At 35.5% G+C, this 17,776-nt stretch overlaps 2 protein-coding genes across 2 annotated transcripts; both read right to left on the reverse strand.

The window, feature by feature from the left end:
• Positions 1–261: 261 nt before the first annotated feature.
• LOC106777622 (AP-4 complex subunit epsilon) lies at positions 262–16,161 on the reverse strand. The gene is made up of 10 exons (XM_014665277.2): positions 15,256–16,161; positions 14,831–15,046; positions 14,610–14,720; positions 6,082–6,279; positions 5,867–5,998; positions 5,720–5,776; positions 5,504–5,620; positions 3,530–3,607; positions 2,558–2,701; positions 262–1,667 (listed from the first exon to the last, which is right to left on the reverse strand). Exons 1-10 carry the CDS (start codon positions 16,033–16,035, stop codon positions 576–578), a joined length of 2,925 nt encoding a protein of 974 aa, XP_014520763.1. The 5' UTR covers positions 16,036–16,161; the 3' UTR covers positions 262–575.
• Positions 6,534–14,340, reverse strand: LOC111242769. The gene has a single exon (XM_022787483.1). The coding sequence runs from the start codon at positions 9,377–9,379 to the stop codon at positions 8,405–8,407; it is 975 nt and encodes a 324-aa protein (XP_022643204.1). The 5' UTR covers positions 9,380–14,340; the 3' UTR covers positions 6,534–8,404.
• Positions 16,162–17,776: the final 1,615 nt, after the last annotated feature.

The raw sequence follows: 17,776 nt of genomic DNA on the forward strand, positions 1-17,776 counted from the left end.
GTCTAAGGAGTTGCTTCAGATATTAGTATTTGGAAGTCAAAAAATTCAGCTCAGGGTACTTCAGCACTGTATTCTGCATGTCATTTAAAGACCCTTTCTGCCCACATGCTGGCTGTTTGAAAGTTTAATTTTCATAAATGGAAACTACATCATCGAGGTTAGTCAAACGCCAAACTAATTGTGTTTCTTCTCCCATACTCGACAGCTTCCACATTCAACGTAAAGAGGAAAAAAGCACATAGATAAAATTTGATTTGGATCTCACAATTAAAAACTTCAAATGTCATTCACATCATCAAACTGATATTATTATTAACCGCAACAGTATCAAACTTCTCATTGTTGAAAAAACATCCTATGGACATGGAAAACTGCACATTAAGCTTAAAAAAAATACAGTTTTGGTACAACAAAGATGAGGGGAAACTCGTATTATCCATGCCTGATAATAACTTGTATTATTCAATTGAGAGTATATCAGACAGCAAACTGTTTCAGGCAACTCGACAAAGCAGTAAGTTGCGAGGCAATCTATCTTCAAGCATTCATGATCCGGAATTCGATTAGTAAACAGATTAGCCAAGCAAGTCACTGAACAAGTTAGGATTCTGACTTGAGGGGTTCACACCCATCTGCCTCACTAGTGCATCCTTATCCAACGAATCTTTAGCATTTGGACCCTTAATAGACTGGGGCAAAGGCGTCGTAATTGTTTCTCCACTAGTAGCTTTTACAGCTGGATTGGACAATTCAGATAAAAGATTTACATTATTCCCACTTACAGGTATAGAATAGCCACCACTGCCAGTACTCTCCGAATACAATCCCATAATATCAGGGGCATTTGTAGTAGCACCTACATTATGACCTATTCCAGAATTAATGCTTGGGTCATAAAGTCCTTCTAATTGCTGGAATGGATCCACAGAGGCAGGAGCTGTAGTGTCAGCTGATTCACCCAAGTCAAGCAAATCAGGAGGAGGGGGTTGATGAATTGTTTTTTCCACAGCTACCTCATTGGGTACAACAGCAGCCTTTGATCCCTGAGCTCCGTCTGCAGCATTAGATTTTGGAACCTTATGGCCTGTAGATAATCTTTTCTCAGTTTTAGTTGAACCACCAAACAATGAAGCAGCAAGCTTTTGCTTTTCTGGATTAATCTCAACCTGCGTCTTTCTTGAATCATAACTATCACGTACTTTTGAATTAACAGCTGTAGCACCATCCACCTGTGCCGCCCCATTTGTTGACTTTTGGGATGTAGAATAAGAATCAGAAGCAGAAGAAGCTGAAGACGAATAAGTAGGCCTACCCCACTTCTTCTGAACACCATCAAGCCTTAGCTTAAGCTCTGACGATCCAGCTTCTGATGTTGATCCCGCTGATGAAATATGGTGAGTTTCCCTGGTAGAAAGTACCTCAGGTACCGGAACAATGTCTGCTGAGGATGCAAATGAAGCTGGAGTAGCTTTCAGTTGCATTGGAGCCTTTGGAACTTCATATGCCTCAAATCTTAGACCATGCTGCAAAGATTCATTGTGATCCTGGCTTCTGAAATTGTTCATATTCCCCATTCCAGTACGCTCATCCTCGGGAATATAGGCTTGAGCACCCCTTTCCAGAGATTGCCGAACATACCCATCGAGGAAAGAAAGATTATTGTCAACCTGCATAATATATTCAGTATGTCAACAAACACTTGCGGCATAAAAAACAATAATTTAAAGGCATCGTTCCCCAGCAAAACACTTGCTATATTTAGTTAAATGATTTGAATACTAGAAAATAAAAATGCTATGCAGTGTATAAATATCCAAAACAAAATGGTTGAAACTTTCAGTTTTGGCACAAATTAATCAAGAGACTACTAACCAACAATCATAAAGAAACCAGAAAAAATATCTGGAAAGAACAGAAGCTCAAATCTCAACTTTTGTCAAAAAGAAGTCAAAATTGCATGTGTTTGTAAACAAGACAAATCAAACAAAACAGCAAACATGCAGCAAAGAGATATTTCAAAGTACATTTTAATCCCATCAACCTTCACATATTCTGCCCCTCAAAAATAATATTTTGGATGATCAAGTAGCATTTCAATTTCCTATCAGAAATTAATTATGCCAACATAAACCGTATCTAAACAACACCACTACCATCCTTCCCATGAAAAAAAAAAAAGAAAAGAAAATGTAAATCATATCATAAAATGAGACTAAAAAACAGGCAAATTCTTACTCAAAGGAAATCTCTTCCTTTCACTCAGGGCATTCCCTGTCACAACACAACAACTGAAAACGCTCCCACTTTTTCTCAACATCCCACAAGATAAGAATATTGACTTTCTCATAAAATCTCCCCCTGTAACAGCTAACAATTTAACTACTTTTATTTCAAAATTTCTTCCTAACCCTCTCATTACTTCCCTGCCTAACACAATCCCTAAGAGGTTTTCCTTGATTACTTTATTTCATTGGTTAACACCACAAAAGTGCAAATCATTATAGATCAACACATAAAATATCATGATCTGAGGTAAGATTCCATATTGGAATTAAACCTCAATGTCTTCACAACTTGCATCTCTTGGCATTATTGTTTCAATTGCTTGTGCTCCCAAACCTATAAGGGCCTGCAATTCATAAGCACGTTGCTGCAAATCTGTAGAATGGGATGCCAATAATTCTTCAATCAAAGATTGACACTGCAAGTAGACAACAAAGAGTTATTCTTCATTTCAATAAAGCATAAATCAAATTTAGCATAAACTTGTGTAGACTATAACAGAATTTGCTTTTCTATGGACATCCCACTCAGCAAAATGAACTTTGAAACTAATCTATCAATTACAATGGTGAAAAATATTAAACTGAAATGGTCATAGAAAATGCTAATTCAATGACCCTATTTATATCAACAATTTGGTCGAGTACTAGTGTATCATTACAAATATAAGCCTGAGCATGCTAATACAATAATAAGAGTATCAGTAAACTAAGCTTGAGTCATACACAAACAAAATACACTGAACAAATTACAAATAATTTAGAAGATATCCAAGGTATTCTAAAATATTTTCGTGATTGTCTGAGTACTTAAAATTTTAATCAGAAAGTTTCAGTTGAGCCAGAGAAACCCACATCACTGGCTACTTTTATCATTAAAAAACGTGCTTGGAATTCACAAACATATATAACTCACTCAAGAAAGACATGTTTAAAGGGAATTTATATAAAGAATAAAAATTAAAGATTTAATGTTCATATTCCTCTGGTTCAACTTTATTACTTTAGATTATCACCAAAAAAATTCTACAGCTTAAAATACAATTTGTGAAATTGGAAAACACCTATGAAGGACTTCTAGAAATTTATTGAGGTGAGATTCTTCGCATGATGATAAAGATGAGAAAAGATACCATACATTATAAGGGGTAGTTTTTATATAGTACTCAAAACTCAATAATTCATTAATCATTACTATCTTAGGAAGAAAGGATTCATATTTTTGAACCCAGTCTTTTAGTAGATACCTCAGGTAGGATATCCACTTTCCTCCTAGCTGCCACTTCAAACGCATAAATTTTCATCAATGCTGAAATTGCATAAGCCTGAAAAAGCAATAAATTAGTTTGAATTTGAAAACTTTCAAGCTGACAAATTGAAATTAGAGCTACCATAGGATGGATACAATAAAACTAACTATAATAGAATAGTTCGATGATAAAATGAAGTTTACTAGAAACATGATAAAAACACCTAATATATATATGTTCTCATGTGAGCGGGAATGCCAATGGCAAAAATTATTGCATGATTGCATAAATCAGGAACGAAATGCAAGGGAACGTAATTCCTGCATGTGCATGTATTTCACAATTTAAATAATTAAGCCAAACAAAAGTGCTTATTGACACAAGTCATACATAGATTTGGAGAGGCAAACATTTTAAATTATCAAATAGGTAAAGTGAAATATTTGATTATTCAGCATTGTCATAAACCGAAGATCACAGAAAATGCATTAATCCAATAATCTGCAACAATAAAGTCGTGGCCTCAGGCACAAGTGGAAGTCAAATAGCAGTTGAAATATGGTATATACCAATTATCAATTATATATGTATAAAAGAGTGAGCTATATGCAAATAAAAAAATTGATATAATTTGATATATTAAATCAAAGATTCAATTGACCAAAGACTCGCTAGAGATGACTAAGGAGGCCTCAGAATAAATACTCGTGGAGAAGTGGAGGACTTCTTCCTTGATCCTTACCTGAAGCTGTGAACAGAGTTCCCGCATGGGATCCGTTAGACAGATTTTGTGAGTGGGAGGAGTTGAAAAAAAGTCACGTGCAGTTTAATCATACATAACTCGAAAAGTGAGGCAAGTACAAATGCTGCAATCATAGCAACCATAGCAACAGCAAAAGCCATTTTTGTGGAAGGTGCACCAGAATGGAATTGCAATTGCAGATTTTGGTTATGTTGACGAGGTATTTTGAAATTTCAAGAAATTTGGCATGCTTAAAATTTTCCATTGTTTATTATTTCACCTTTCTTCATTTTGAAAGAATTTTTTATTAATCAATTCAATTTCCTAAACTTTAGATTCTAAGTTCGGATATGACAAGTAAATTTCTACTATGTCTTTTAAAAATATAAATATATTAATTTTAATAAAAAACATTATGGAAATAAGCATGTCAATTTTAAATATTCAATGTCAAGATAAGTTAATATTAGATAATATTTTATAATTTGAAAGTACAAATATTGACATTTGTACATCAATCTTGATAGAGAGGAGAGATGGAGGGAGAGAGTAGAAAATGGAGAGGGAGAGAATAGCAAGAGAGAAAAGGGAGAGAGGAGAGAATGATACAGAGGAGAACTAAGAAAGAAATTGAACAAAGAGAGATGGAGATAGTAAAAGAGAGAGAAAGGATGAAGGGGGAGGAAAGAGAGAAAAGAGATAAAGAGATAGAAGGAAGAGGATCAAGAAAGAGAGAGCGTCAAGAAGTTCAAATTCTCAGCTTATTTATAGAATTTGAAATTCTACAATTTTAAGTAATTAAAATATCTTCATAAATTTCTGGAATTTCAGTTCCACTCTAACTTCCATATTTTAAACAACATATTATTTCAGCACAAAGCATGTAAAATTATTAAAAAAATGAATTACTCTGTTAAATTTTCTCATCCAAACACAAGGAAAAGAAATTTTGCAATACAATAGAACTATAGCACCAATATAGCCACTATTTATCAACACTGTTAGAGACTCAATTAGTTGGAACATACAGAGAGGGAGATATAGGAAGTTGAACAACAAAAATAGTTTTGAAAAAAAAACCTAGTGTAATCTGTCTAAATTCTTCTCACCACATGGATGCATTTTGTAAATAAAAATGGAAGTTACATTAAGCTTCAAACATAAGTAGATTCAATATGCCTAATTTCAAATCAATATCACGTTACTTTGATACTGATGTCAAAAAATACCTTGACATTTTCATCATTAGAATATGCCTCTGCAATGTCACATAACTTTCCACTGATGTATGAAGCAGAATACTTTCCATCGGCTGTTCCATATTCCCCAAGAACCCAACAGATGACCTACAATCAGTACTTAAAAGTTATTCTAATAAACACATTTAGTTTCTTGTCAGATTAAAAAGAGAGGAGAAATTCCAAAGCATCTAGTATAGGAAGTACTTGAAGAAACACAGAAGGAAGCTTGGGCTCTCCAATAATGCGCAAATATGACTCAACCTACATGAAACAGCATGCATTCAGTAACACATTTATGCACACATAGTGGAATTACCAAACGAAACCAGTGCAATTATTGAAATAACATACAGCAGATGATCTCAACTGACTATCTGCAGCATCATCATCCTCCCCAAATCCTTCAGCAATCAACCGCATTAAATTATGTGCTACTTTAACATTAACAAGATCTCCAGCATGCTCAAAAACTTTATTCATGGTCTGCATAATCATAATAGCAGATATTATTAACTAACAACGAATTTATGTAAAATCAATAATGTTGAGGCAACTATTTCAATTACCTGTATAAACCAATGATTACTTGGTGCAAATTGCTCAGCAAGTTCCACACATCGAGATGCTATATAGGTTTTATAATGGTCATCACTTATGCTAATCATGTAATCAATCATTCTGTCAACAATCACTTCCACATTGGAAGACTTGGTCATTTTGTATAACAGTTCAAAAGTTTTTCGTTTCAGACTATCATCAGGGTCCTGCATAACATCATATTTAATCAGAGTTCCAAATTCAAGCACAATCATCAGGTAACATGAATAGAGATATAACTAAGTAAACAACAGACAGCATTGTCATTTTATGTAATAAAGATAATCAAGGTACTTTCAGCCAAATCCGATAGGTTTCATGCATCAAAGAACAAAAAACTTAGAATATAGCCCTTCACAGTCATGACTAATGATAGGTTAGCAAGTGTTAATTATATGTATTTCTTATATCATCATGTGTCTTGTAATGGGTCAGTCTTTCTTTTTCTTTTCCTGCTTAGCCATTTTAGCAGGTGCAACAGTCTGCAGAGGTGTTATCAGTGTACCTTTTCTTACAGTTGTTATACACACACATATACGTTAAAGATGAGTGGAAAACTCAAGTTTTCCTCTCCAAACTTCATATTTAAGTTGATATTGGAGCAGGTTCCAATCCCACTAGCTATTCCAGTCCCTGGCCACCATCTGCCCCTGGCAACATTTCTGGTGAACCACAGGTCAGTCCACATCATCGAAAACAACACATTTTGGCTGGTCCCAGAGGCAAAAATGGTTTCACATTCCTTCTCTTTTTTGTTTGGAAAGTGAGTCTGTGTTCCCCTTCTTCCTTGGCTTTAATTTTCTCTATGCTCCAGCAACATGTTTCATTTTGGTTCTGTTTTTTCCACTTTTAGAACTCCAACCATAACTTCAGAGAAACTTTATGGCAAAACTATCTACCTTGGTCAACTTTTATAGAACTACGGTTCTCTGGTCAGGAATATCGTGATCATTTAGAGAAAGATATCCAAGTGTCATCAGACAGTCAATTTGTAAAGCCCAACAATTGAGGAAACATAAGGACTTTCAAAACAAAATAACTCCTTTTGGAGGAAGGCTCAAAATATCTCTGCCAATGATATTTAACACCTATATGATTCAGCTAAAAAGTTAGCATCTTTCCAGCTATTTGATCATGACACTTTAGTTGCTCAAGCTCAATCTGCAGTTGAACAATTGAAATTGTTTCTGGAAGCAAATTTTGCAGGTGAAATGAAGAAACCTGAAAAATTGTTCATGGTGTAGGACTTGCATGCCATGAATTGATATTTTAATCATATTTGTCACCAAATTTTGACAGGTCATGAAATTCTTTCAATGGAAAACTTCACTGCATGTTAGGCCTCTACTGGTAGTTAGGAGGTAGTTAGGAAGAAGTTTGTATATAAGGGGTTGGGGTGCTTTGGGAGAGTCAGTTTTTGAATATTATTGTTTTGTGCGGGAACTCTTGGAGTTCTTTGGGGAGGGGTTAAGCTCTCTGGGTATCTTGTATTCATCATTGTTTGGCAATATACAGAGGTTATACAGTTCTGAGTTGTGTGTTGGGTGCGTGTACTGTGTGCGTTCTATAGGTTCTTGATCAAAAGAACCTAACACTGCACGTCTTGTGTTCCAACACTAAAAAATAGGAGTTCGTCTAAAACTACCACATTTTAAACAATGGTATCTACTAAGGAAAGAGGAAGTTGAAGAATTAGATGAAAACATGGTGGCAGAAGCCATAATCCCCAATGCTCATATTGTAAAAGGATGTGATAGATTTTCAGACCTATAATGAGATGTTTTAGAAACTGCAAATCTTAATTCCAACAACAAACCGGGTTTCTTCCAATGTGGCAGAAACCAAACACATACAATTTCTGGTTATTCGAGAGAACCAGATCTCCACTCTTCCTATTCTTTTGAGAATGTACAAAAACAATGAAAAATTGCTAAAAACAACTGCCTACATAGACTTTATAAAAGTCTGAGACAATAAAACCTACCCAAAAACAGTTATGATTGTGTGTCCCTTTTGTTTCTACTAATATAAACATTTTCCTTGAACCTATCAATACCTCCTCCATGAACTTTCACCTTGTCCTCAAGGTGAAAAGCAAGAAACTCATTGATGGTAGTAGCATCTTCCTAGCAGTTTTCAATGGGTGAGAGGTGTTTTCAACTGGACGAACTACCTTCTTTTTTCCTTATTTTGTAAACTGTATCAAACCTATCAACACCCCCTCCATGAAGGTGCACCTTATCCTCAAGGAGTAATTCTGGAAATTCTTTATGAATGCAGGCAGCAGATTCCCTAACCCCTGCATTTCCTCTTCCAAAATAAGCAACATATGAAGCTGTTTATTGTTGCAAGTATGATTTGCCCAAACTTTTCATCACACCTGAAGCATAAACCCTTTTTTATCTTATCTTGCAATTCTTCTTGGGACAATTTTCTAAATGGTGTCCCTCGTTGTTGAGTCCCAACAGGAGAACTATTGATTGTGCTCACACAGCCACTGCTCTCTCCACTTCCTCTATTGGAGTTGGTAAAACACACTGAATTTCCCCCTTCCTTTGAGTAACTACAAGTAGGTGGCAACTGTCTATAGGTGTTACTTTGAAGTTGCACAGTGAGAGAGTCCCCCTTGGTGATGACTCTAACCTTTTCCTCCACCATTTGAGCAAGATTTTGGGGTTCATAAAGTTTAACCTCCGCCTTTATGTCTTCCTTCAGCACATTCAAGAATATGCCCACCAAGTAATCTTGTTGCATTCCTTTCATGAACCCTGCATATTGTTCAAACTGCTCAATATATTTCCCTATAGGTCCAGTTTGACGCAAGCCAAGCAAAACTTCAAATGGGTTCTGCAACATTGTTGGCTGAAATCTAATAACCACCGCATCTTTGAAGGTTTCCCATGTTGGATGCGGATGGCAGGTTTCCCACCATTGAAACCAATTCAAAGCTTTCCCTTCCAATGCCACCATAACACCCTTCATTCGCTCCTCCTCAGTAACCCCTTTCAAATGGAAATACCTCTCTAATCTATTGGTCCACCCATAAGCCTCGTCCCCAGCAAACACAGGAATTTCCAACTTCCTCCATTTTTCCCCAATCATTCCTGAACGTCCGCTTCCAGTCCCTCCTTCATTACTACCTTCCTGAACAACAGAAACACTATTTGTTGTTTGTTTTATCAGAGGATGTGAAACGTTCCACCAACCCTGACAGCCCCGTAAGCATTTCCTCCAATCTTTGGAACCTTCTCTGATTTTCAAGTTCATGTTCTTGCACTATGCGCTCTAATCCATCCAATCTTGCTTCCATTCTCGTATTGACCATGCCGCACAACCACCACAGCCCCAAGAAAGTGGCTCTGAATACCAATGATAGGTTCTCAGACCTATAATGAGATGTTTTAGAAACTGCAGATCTTAATTCCAAAAACAAACCAGGTTTCCTCCAATGTGGCAGAAACCAAACACATACAATTTCTGGTTATTCGAGAGAACCAGACTCTCCACTCTTCCTATTCTTGTACAAAAACAATGAAAAACTGCTAAAAACAACTGTCTACATAGACTTTATGAAAGTCTGAGACAATGAAACCTACCCAAAGACAATTATAATTGTTTGTCCCTTTTGTTTCTCCTAATATAAACATTTTCCTTGAACCTATCAGGATGGGGCATATTAAATAAATGTTTTATTCATTGCATGAAAATCCTAACAAGGCAGCACCTTTGTCCAAATCGGAAACATTTTTTTTGTGTATCAAATATCTCACAATAAAATTCAGTAACCACAACCGATCATCTTTGGCATCAAATCAAGCCCCAATATATCTCTCAATTGGCAGAGAGTCAAGGTTCATGGATAGTTGATTCAAGTGCTTTTTACCATATTTTTGGTCATAATTCCTAGTTTTCATCTATTTCTTCACCTAAATTCCCTCACCTTGTTACCCTAGCTAATACGTCCAGAGTTGTCTCAATAAGTCAGTCAAATTCCTCTTTCTCCTCAAATTTAAACCTTGTTCTTTATATCCCTAGCTGTCCTTATAATTCTATCTCTATAAATCACATTGGCACCTTAAATTGCTCAATAACAATAACACTTTATTCAAAATCCTTTGTCATATATGTGAACATGGTAATGGTAGTCTAATTGACATAGAACATGAATCACAATGTCTTTGCTATTGGAAACCAACCCTTCTGTCTTGTCTAGTTGCTTCACCTCCAAAATATTTTGCATGGTCATTTGGATCATCTAAGTTAAGCAAAAATATGAAAATAATAGCTGAAACTTTAGACTTGGAATTGTGTCAACTAGGCAAATATATACTGTCCTCTTTTGCTAACAAACTAAAAAAAAAAAAAAAAGATGTAGCTCAATTTCTTCTACCAAGAATTCAGATATTTGGGGTCTAGATCATGTAACATCTTTAAGTTTTAGATATTTTGCAACATTAATTGATAAATATTCTCAATGAACTACGATATATTTCAAGAAATACCAGTCTAAACTTTTGTCTATTTTATGTTTTTCTTCAACGAGATCAAGAACCAATTCCAAAGAAGAATAATTGAAATTCTTAGAAGTCACAATGTCACAATGTTTCTCTACTAAACTTTCTCGTTTTTATTCTTGAAAGGCTTTTTTTTATCCTTGAAAGGCATTTTGCATCAGTATGTAAGTCCTACACACACCTTAATGTTTAATGCAAATGTTCCAATCCATAATTGGGGTGATACAATTATCACTACTTGTTTCCTACTAAATAGGATGCGCTCTTCCTTCTTGAAAATAAGTTTCCTATTCAATCATTTCTTTAATGTTCCATTGCAATCATGCCTCTCCCAAAGTCTTTGGTTGCACATTTTTTGTACATGATGTCTCTCTCCAAGTCTAAACAAACATTTTTATAAGAGCTATTAAATGTGACTTCCTACATGTTAAGAAGTGAACTTTAAACATAACTCAACCTCAAAATCGATTTGTAAGGTAAAGTTTACACCCACTTATATATTGTGAATGGCCTTATCTTTAGTCAATGTGAGACTTCCAACACACACCCCTCATGTCGAAGTATATAAATCTCGTGCGTGAAACTTGACATTAATGAGTGGTCTAATAGAGGATGGAACATTAGACCAACTAACAACAAATTTCGTTAGGACAGACTCTAACTCATGGCTCTGATACCATGTTAAGAAATGGACTTTAAATCTTACTCAACCTCACAAATCTGACTTGTAAGGTGAGATTTGCACCTACTTATATATTATGAATGGATCTTATCTTTAATCGATGTGGGACTTCCAACACTACAATATTCCATTTCTCAAATTCACACCTCAAAGCAAGGACATGATCAACCTCACGCTTCAACTCAAAATCTAGTTGAAATTGTTCACCTCCTCTCATTACATAACAACAAAGGACATAGAGAGCTAGACCTACATTACCTTGATACTCTTCTAATCCCTTTCCTTCATCAACTTCACACACAAAATATCCCTCTTCCACGTCTCATTCTCATGATGAAACTTCGCTTGGCCCATTGCTTTTACAAAAAAGGTAGTTGATCTACTTAAAATTCTCATTCTATGTATATTTTCAATCACCATTGCTTATCTTCATCGTAGACATAGTATTCCTTGGATATCTTGGAAAAAACAAGCTTGATGGATTGTAGGCTCATTGACATCCCCATGGGTCCAAATCAAAAGTTGATAGCAAAGCAAGGTAAACCATATTCAAATCCAAAATGGTATAAAAGAATGGTTGGAAAACTCATTATATATTTCCTTTGCAATGGGAATCTTAGTCAATTTATGCAAGCTCATGTTAGGATACACAAAGAAGAGAAATTAGTTAAGATAGTCAGAACACTCAAATCAGCTACTTGAGGTGTTAGTTAGATATAAATAGGAAAGAATGAGAGGAAAGGGGAAGGAGGAGAAATTGTAGATGGTGTTTTAGCTCTTTGTGAAGGGGAAGCCCTTGAAGGAGAGAGTGTTCTCCTATTTCTTATTATTTTCATTACATTCAATAAAAACCTTCATTTTCTTTCTCTTTTCAATTTTTTACGTTACAAATTGGCCTAACATGCTGGATCTGCTGCGAAGGGTCATTATGGAAAGTCATTTGGGTGCATTGGAAAGATGGGCTAGTGAACAAAAGAAGGTAGTTGCAGAGATAAAAGTTGACATGACCATTATGAAAAAAGTCTGCAAGAATCACACCCTCTATACTGAAGAAAAAACCAAAGATTTGTAAGAAAAAAAAAATTATGATGGATGAAGGAGGGGATGCATCAATAAAGAGAGTGAAGATTATGGGATGTGAAGATCAGTTTCTTGATAACCCAATTGTAGAGTTAACCAATAAGAAAGTTGAAGGTGGAGATGCAACCAATCATATTTTTTTCCCAAATTCAGATTCACATAATATGAATAAGAAATCATTGTTGAACCTAGATTTGATAATGAAGGTGATAGGAGCATCAATGACATTGGAATCTTGGAATTTCAACTTACTGAATTCATAAACTTCTACACAAAAACCACTCTCATCCCCACCACCACCCATATCTCCATAATTGAATTTACATGCACTAGCTAGTGGGTTCCCTCCCTATGATAGGACAGTATCATAATGCTTTCAGGAAGAGTAGATAAAGATCACGGTGATGAAGATGAGTCACGGGATCTAGCTTCCACTATTCCAACCTTGAGGACAAGGTTGATTTTTGGAGTGTATTGTTAGGATACACAATGAAGATATATTAGTTAAGATAGTCAGAATATTCATGAGTCAGTTACTTGAGGTGTTAGTTAGATATAAATAGGAAAGAAGGAGAGGAGAGGGGAAGTAGGTAAATTTTGTAGATTAGGCTTTAGCTCTATGTGAAGGGGAAGCCCTTGAAGGAGAAAGTGCTCTCCTATTTCTTGTTTCTTCCATTCTATTCAATAAAAACCTTTCTTTCTTTCTCTTTTTCAATTCTTGGTTCCTAACAGCTCCTCATGTTGATGCTTGGAATGTTGTGATTTGCATTCTCAAGTATATTAAGAAGACTCACAAGGGCTATTGTATGAGGATAGAGGAGATACTCAAATTTCCCTGTATTATGATGTTTGATTAGGTAGGGTCTCCTATTAATAGGAGCTCTACTACAACGCATTGTGTATCCATTGGGGGTGTTAGAGTAATTATTAAGTTTACCTATGATTAGTATAGTTAGTAGAGCCTAAAGTAGGGAGTTGTGTGTTGGTTTATCTATAATGATTGTTCCTAGCAGTCTAGGACAATCCCTTCACCTTCCATCTCTCTATTGTATCAAATATTCATCTATATAAATAATAGAACATGAGAAGGTTTTTTTTAAGCCCTTTAGAACTATATTTCTCTGTTTTATATCTCAAGTGGGGGAAATGCACCTCGGGAAAGCAAAAAAAATATTGCTGCTCATTTTAGCACATAAGCAGAATATAAGGTTTGGCCTTGGCCACGTGTGAGTTGGTGTGGATCAAAAAACTCCTTCAACAACTAACGTTTTGTGAAATTGAGCTAATGAAGCTATATTGTGATAATTAGACAACTCTCCACATTACTAGTAGTCCAATGTTTTATGAGCAAACTAAATATATAGAGATTGATTTATCAATTTGTGAGGTACAAGTTGTTCGGTAAGGAAATAACTATTGAGGCTATCAGTTCAAATAACCAACTTGTTGATATTTTGATCAAATCCTTGTGCTGAACTTGAATTTAGTTTACATGTTCCACTCTTGGAGCATAAAATTTAAATTTATACGCTCCAGCCTGAGGTGTCTCAAATAAATATATGAATTCTATATCATTGCATCTAGTATTGGGTCAGTCTCTTTCTTTTCACTTTGTGGACGTATGGTACACATACACATATATTCAACTAAGTGAAAAAATCTAAAGCTTTTCTCCCTAAAAATTCAAATTTAAGTGTAAAACACCGGGCGAACCCATTTAACACATTTGCATGTGATATAATACCATCATACAAACCAGCACTGAAATAACTGCAATACCAACAGTTCCGCATTAATGGAAGAAAAGGTTCAGACTCTTTGAAGAGGAAACTCTAACTAAAACTGAATTGTGAAACCATACTTTCAAAGTCCACAGTACATGTCACTGTCTTTATAACAACAGATGTAACTGTCACAATAGCCTTATGGTCTAAATTATTTTTCTCATGCACTGACAAACCTTAGTTTATCCTCTAGCTATAATTGCCAGAAGACAACTCTTCACGAGGAATTTCTACAACTCGACAATCCCAGTCAACGGTCTAGACCAGCATGAAAATAACAGAAATTCAGCAACATTGATCATCATTTGGTTTGCACTTGCAAACTGGATATGAAAATATGAAGTAAAACAATCATCGAATGATCTACACATAAGCTAAATGATTTCAGTTTTAGCAAAAAACACAATAAACTCATCTTTATGAGGAAAATCCCTCACCTCTAAGCAGTCAATGACGGCCAGTTGGTGTTGTTCTGCAATTTGTGGACTTAACTTTATCAACCGACCAAGGGCATCAATACCCATGTACTTGAGATTATGACTGTCACTCTGCCCACATGACAACAGCACATACGTAACACACAATAGCCAAATCCACCACCACAATCACATTGCATGCAAACTTGAAACACATTTTACCAAAAACATAAAAAGCAAACCTTCAAAAATTTGGCAATCACATCCGCTGCAGCCTCTAATAACTTAGGATTGGGATATATAGAAGCAACACAGCATATACACTCATAGAGAACAGCATTCCCTATGTTGGTCATGGAATCACTCTTCCTAATTATATCACCGAGCACGGTGTACATGTGTCCACTAGCCTGCTTGTCACCACTTCCCAACAATGCCAGAATTTTCAGCATCTTAATCTAAGCACTCAAACACAACGAGTAGCCAATTTAAGCAACAGGATGGAGTAAGTAACATGCAAAATCAAAAATAGTCTTAAATGGATAAGCTTCTCTATAAACCTGTCTTCCTAGTTTAGTTTAATCTAAGGTCAAAATAAATTATTTTAGTTTCTTATTTTTTTTCTCCCCGAGGGAGGAATTTATCCAAATATTAAATAGAATTTAACCTGAATGAAGGGTGCAGGCATTTGATGATAATCATAAGTCTTGGGCAACCGGTGTTCTGCGACCTGTTTAAGAATGTTGACGAAGCTAACGACGAGATCCTTGTAAGAATTAGCATCGTCCGAGACGAGATTAAAGAGAGGGCAAAGAGAAGCTCCCATGACTCCGGGATCGTTATCGCACAAGCGCTTTCGAAAATTGGTTAACAGATGGGAGACGGAGGAGGGAGATTTCTGGTAAAAGCGATGCAGCGCCATAACGGCCTTCTTCCGGACAGCGTCCTTGGGGTGGTTAAGGAGGTCGACGACGCGGGGGAGGACAGCGGGAATGGTCTCCTCGTTGATGAGGCGGCAGACGGCGTTGAGGGCGGCGCAGACGACGAGGTAGTTATCAGAGGCGAGATCTTTCTGGATAGTGTTAACGATGAGGATGATGAGGTCGTGATCGTCGCTAAGGAAGAGGGTGACGGCGAGGTATCCCGTGCGCTTGAGGAGGAGGGCGTCGTCGTGAGTCATCTTGACGGCGTGAATGTAGCCGAAGGAGGCGTCGTGGCCGAGCATCTCGACGTAGAGGAGGCGGATGATGTACTCCTTCATCTTGCGCTTGGGCGTGTCTGCGTCGTTGATGCGTCGCTTTAGGGTTTCGATCTCGCGGAGGACGATGCGGTCCTCCTCCGCCTTGGATCGGGCCTCGCCGATGGACTTGATGAGGTCCAGAAACTCCTTCGACTGCCCGTGCGACCCCATTGCAAGTTCTCTACCCAGCGTCTTCAGCTGCTCCATCTGAGAATTATAGACCAAGAAGAAAGGGATTCAAGAAGAAGAAGACGAGTGGAAACACACACGGCGTCGATAGGAGCAACCCGGTGTCGAAGAAGGAGAGAGACTAATTTGCTGCACACTGTTGTCGGTTTCTCTGAATATTACTACGGGTGGGTCCCCACTGGTAAAAACCATCCCGGGTCGGGTCGGGTCACATCAACCCTGCCTTCTACTGTACTCTTTCTCGGCGTCGCTCAAACGTATAATTACTTTATTTTATTATTTTATTTATTTGGATTTAAGCATTTTTTTTCAAACACGAGATATATTGTTTTTATCGTTTAAAATTTTAAGACAAAAATATTTTACTCTTTCTGCTCCTCGTGATATAAAAATATTTATTGTAAATTATCGATATAATAAATTATTTAAATTTTGTATTCTTATTTTTTTACCTGTGGGAATTGAACAGTATTAAAAAAATGGTGTTGAATGCAGTGTTAGTTTCAATTTGCAAACACAACTTCAAACATTATACTTGCAGTTGAATGGTGTAATTAAAGAGATCCATATATTTTATTTCTTAGTAATAAAAAGAACGATAAATAAGTATTTAATTTTATTGTCTGATGTCAAACTCATTTTTAAAATATAAAAGAAATTGTATAAAACCATTTGGATGAAATCTCTTTATTGTTTTTTCTCTTTCTCATTTGTGCGAAAACTCTTTCTGTTATGGAGTTCCATCTTCAATCTATTTCATTTCATGTTAACGTTGTGGTGGTTGTTTCGACTCAAAGTTTCTTTCTCTTCGATTGTATGTCATAAAGGTTGGTGTTTTTTCATCTTCTTTCTCATTTTTAGGATTTTGTAAAATAGTTAGAGTGTTTCACATATTATATTTTTTTATGGGTTAAATATGTTTTTAGTCCCTATACTTTTGGACGATTTTGGTTTTAGTCCATTTTTCAAACTATAGTACAATTTAGTCCTTTAACTTTAGAAAATTCTGGTTTTAGTCCTTTTTACCAAATTTTTTTAACTTTATTTGCTGTTTTAAGCACGTTTCTCAGTTAACATTGAAGCAAAAATGTGTCAAATAGTGTAAACAATCCAAATGCTATAATGAAATGTGTTTGAAACAACAAATAAAATTAAAAAAAAAAATTGGTAAAAAGGACTAAAACCAGAGTTTTCTAAGGTTGAAGGACTAAATTGTACTATAGTTTAAAAGAGGAACTAAAACTAAAATCGCCCCAAAATATAGGAACTAAAAACCTATTTAACCTTTCTTTTATTTCAAATTCAGAATTATAGTGAAAAACTTTAAAAAATCATAAATTTTGTCAATTCTCGAAGGAGGCTAGGGTTCTATAATTTTTAAAAATCTATCATTTAAACTATGTTTTTTATTTTTGTAATATTTGTTACTAATTTTAAAATATAAAATGATTATTAGTATTTACATTTAATTTATTTATGTGATTAATTAAAAATATTTGTATTTTTAATTATAATAGTATTTTTTTAAAATTATGTTCAGACAGTTAATTAAGATGTATTGATCTGTTTTAAAGATAATTAATCTGTATTCATTTTTTATAAAACTTGGAGTTAAATTGATTAGGTGATTAAAGTGATATTTTGGCCATTAATTTAAAAGAGTAAAACAAAATTAAAATAATTTTGACTGTATACCCTTTCATTAAAAGCTACTTTTCACTATAAATTTTACTTAATTCAATTTTCACTTTTCTGAATT

Source organism: Vigna radiata, chromosome 11 (genome assembly GCF_000741045.1).
Source record: "Vigna radiata var. radiata cultivar VC1973A chromosome 11, Vradiata_ver6, whole genome shotgun sequence".
NCBI classification, from domain to species: Eukaryota; Viridiplantae; Streptophyta; class Magnoliopsida; order Fabales; family Fabaceae; genus Vigna; species Vigna radiata.

Bases quoted from the DNA above. Each gene is read 5' to 3' on its own strand.
- LOC106777622 (XM_014665277.2), bottom strand. From the start codon at position 16,035: ATGGAGCAGCTGAAGACGCTGGGTAGAGAACTTGCAATGGGGTCGCAC. The intron at 6,280-14,609 runs GTGAGGGATTTT...GATGTTATGCAG, and splicing joins CCGTCATTGACTGCTTAGAG to GACCCTGATGATAGTCTGAA. The intron at 2,702-3,529 runs GTATCTACTAAA...GTCTACTTGCAG, and splicing joins AAGTGGATATCCTACCTGAG to TGTCAATCTTTGATTGAAGA.
- LOC111242769 (XM_022787483.1), bottom strand. From the start codon at position 9,379: ATGAACTTGAAAATCAGAGAAGGTTCCAAAGATTGGAGGAAATGCTTA.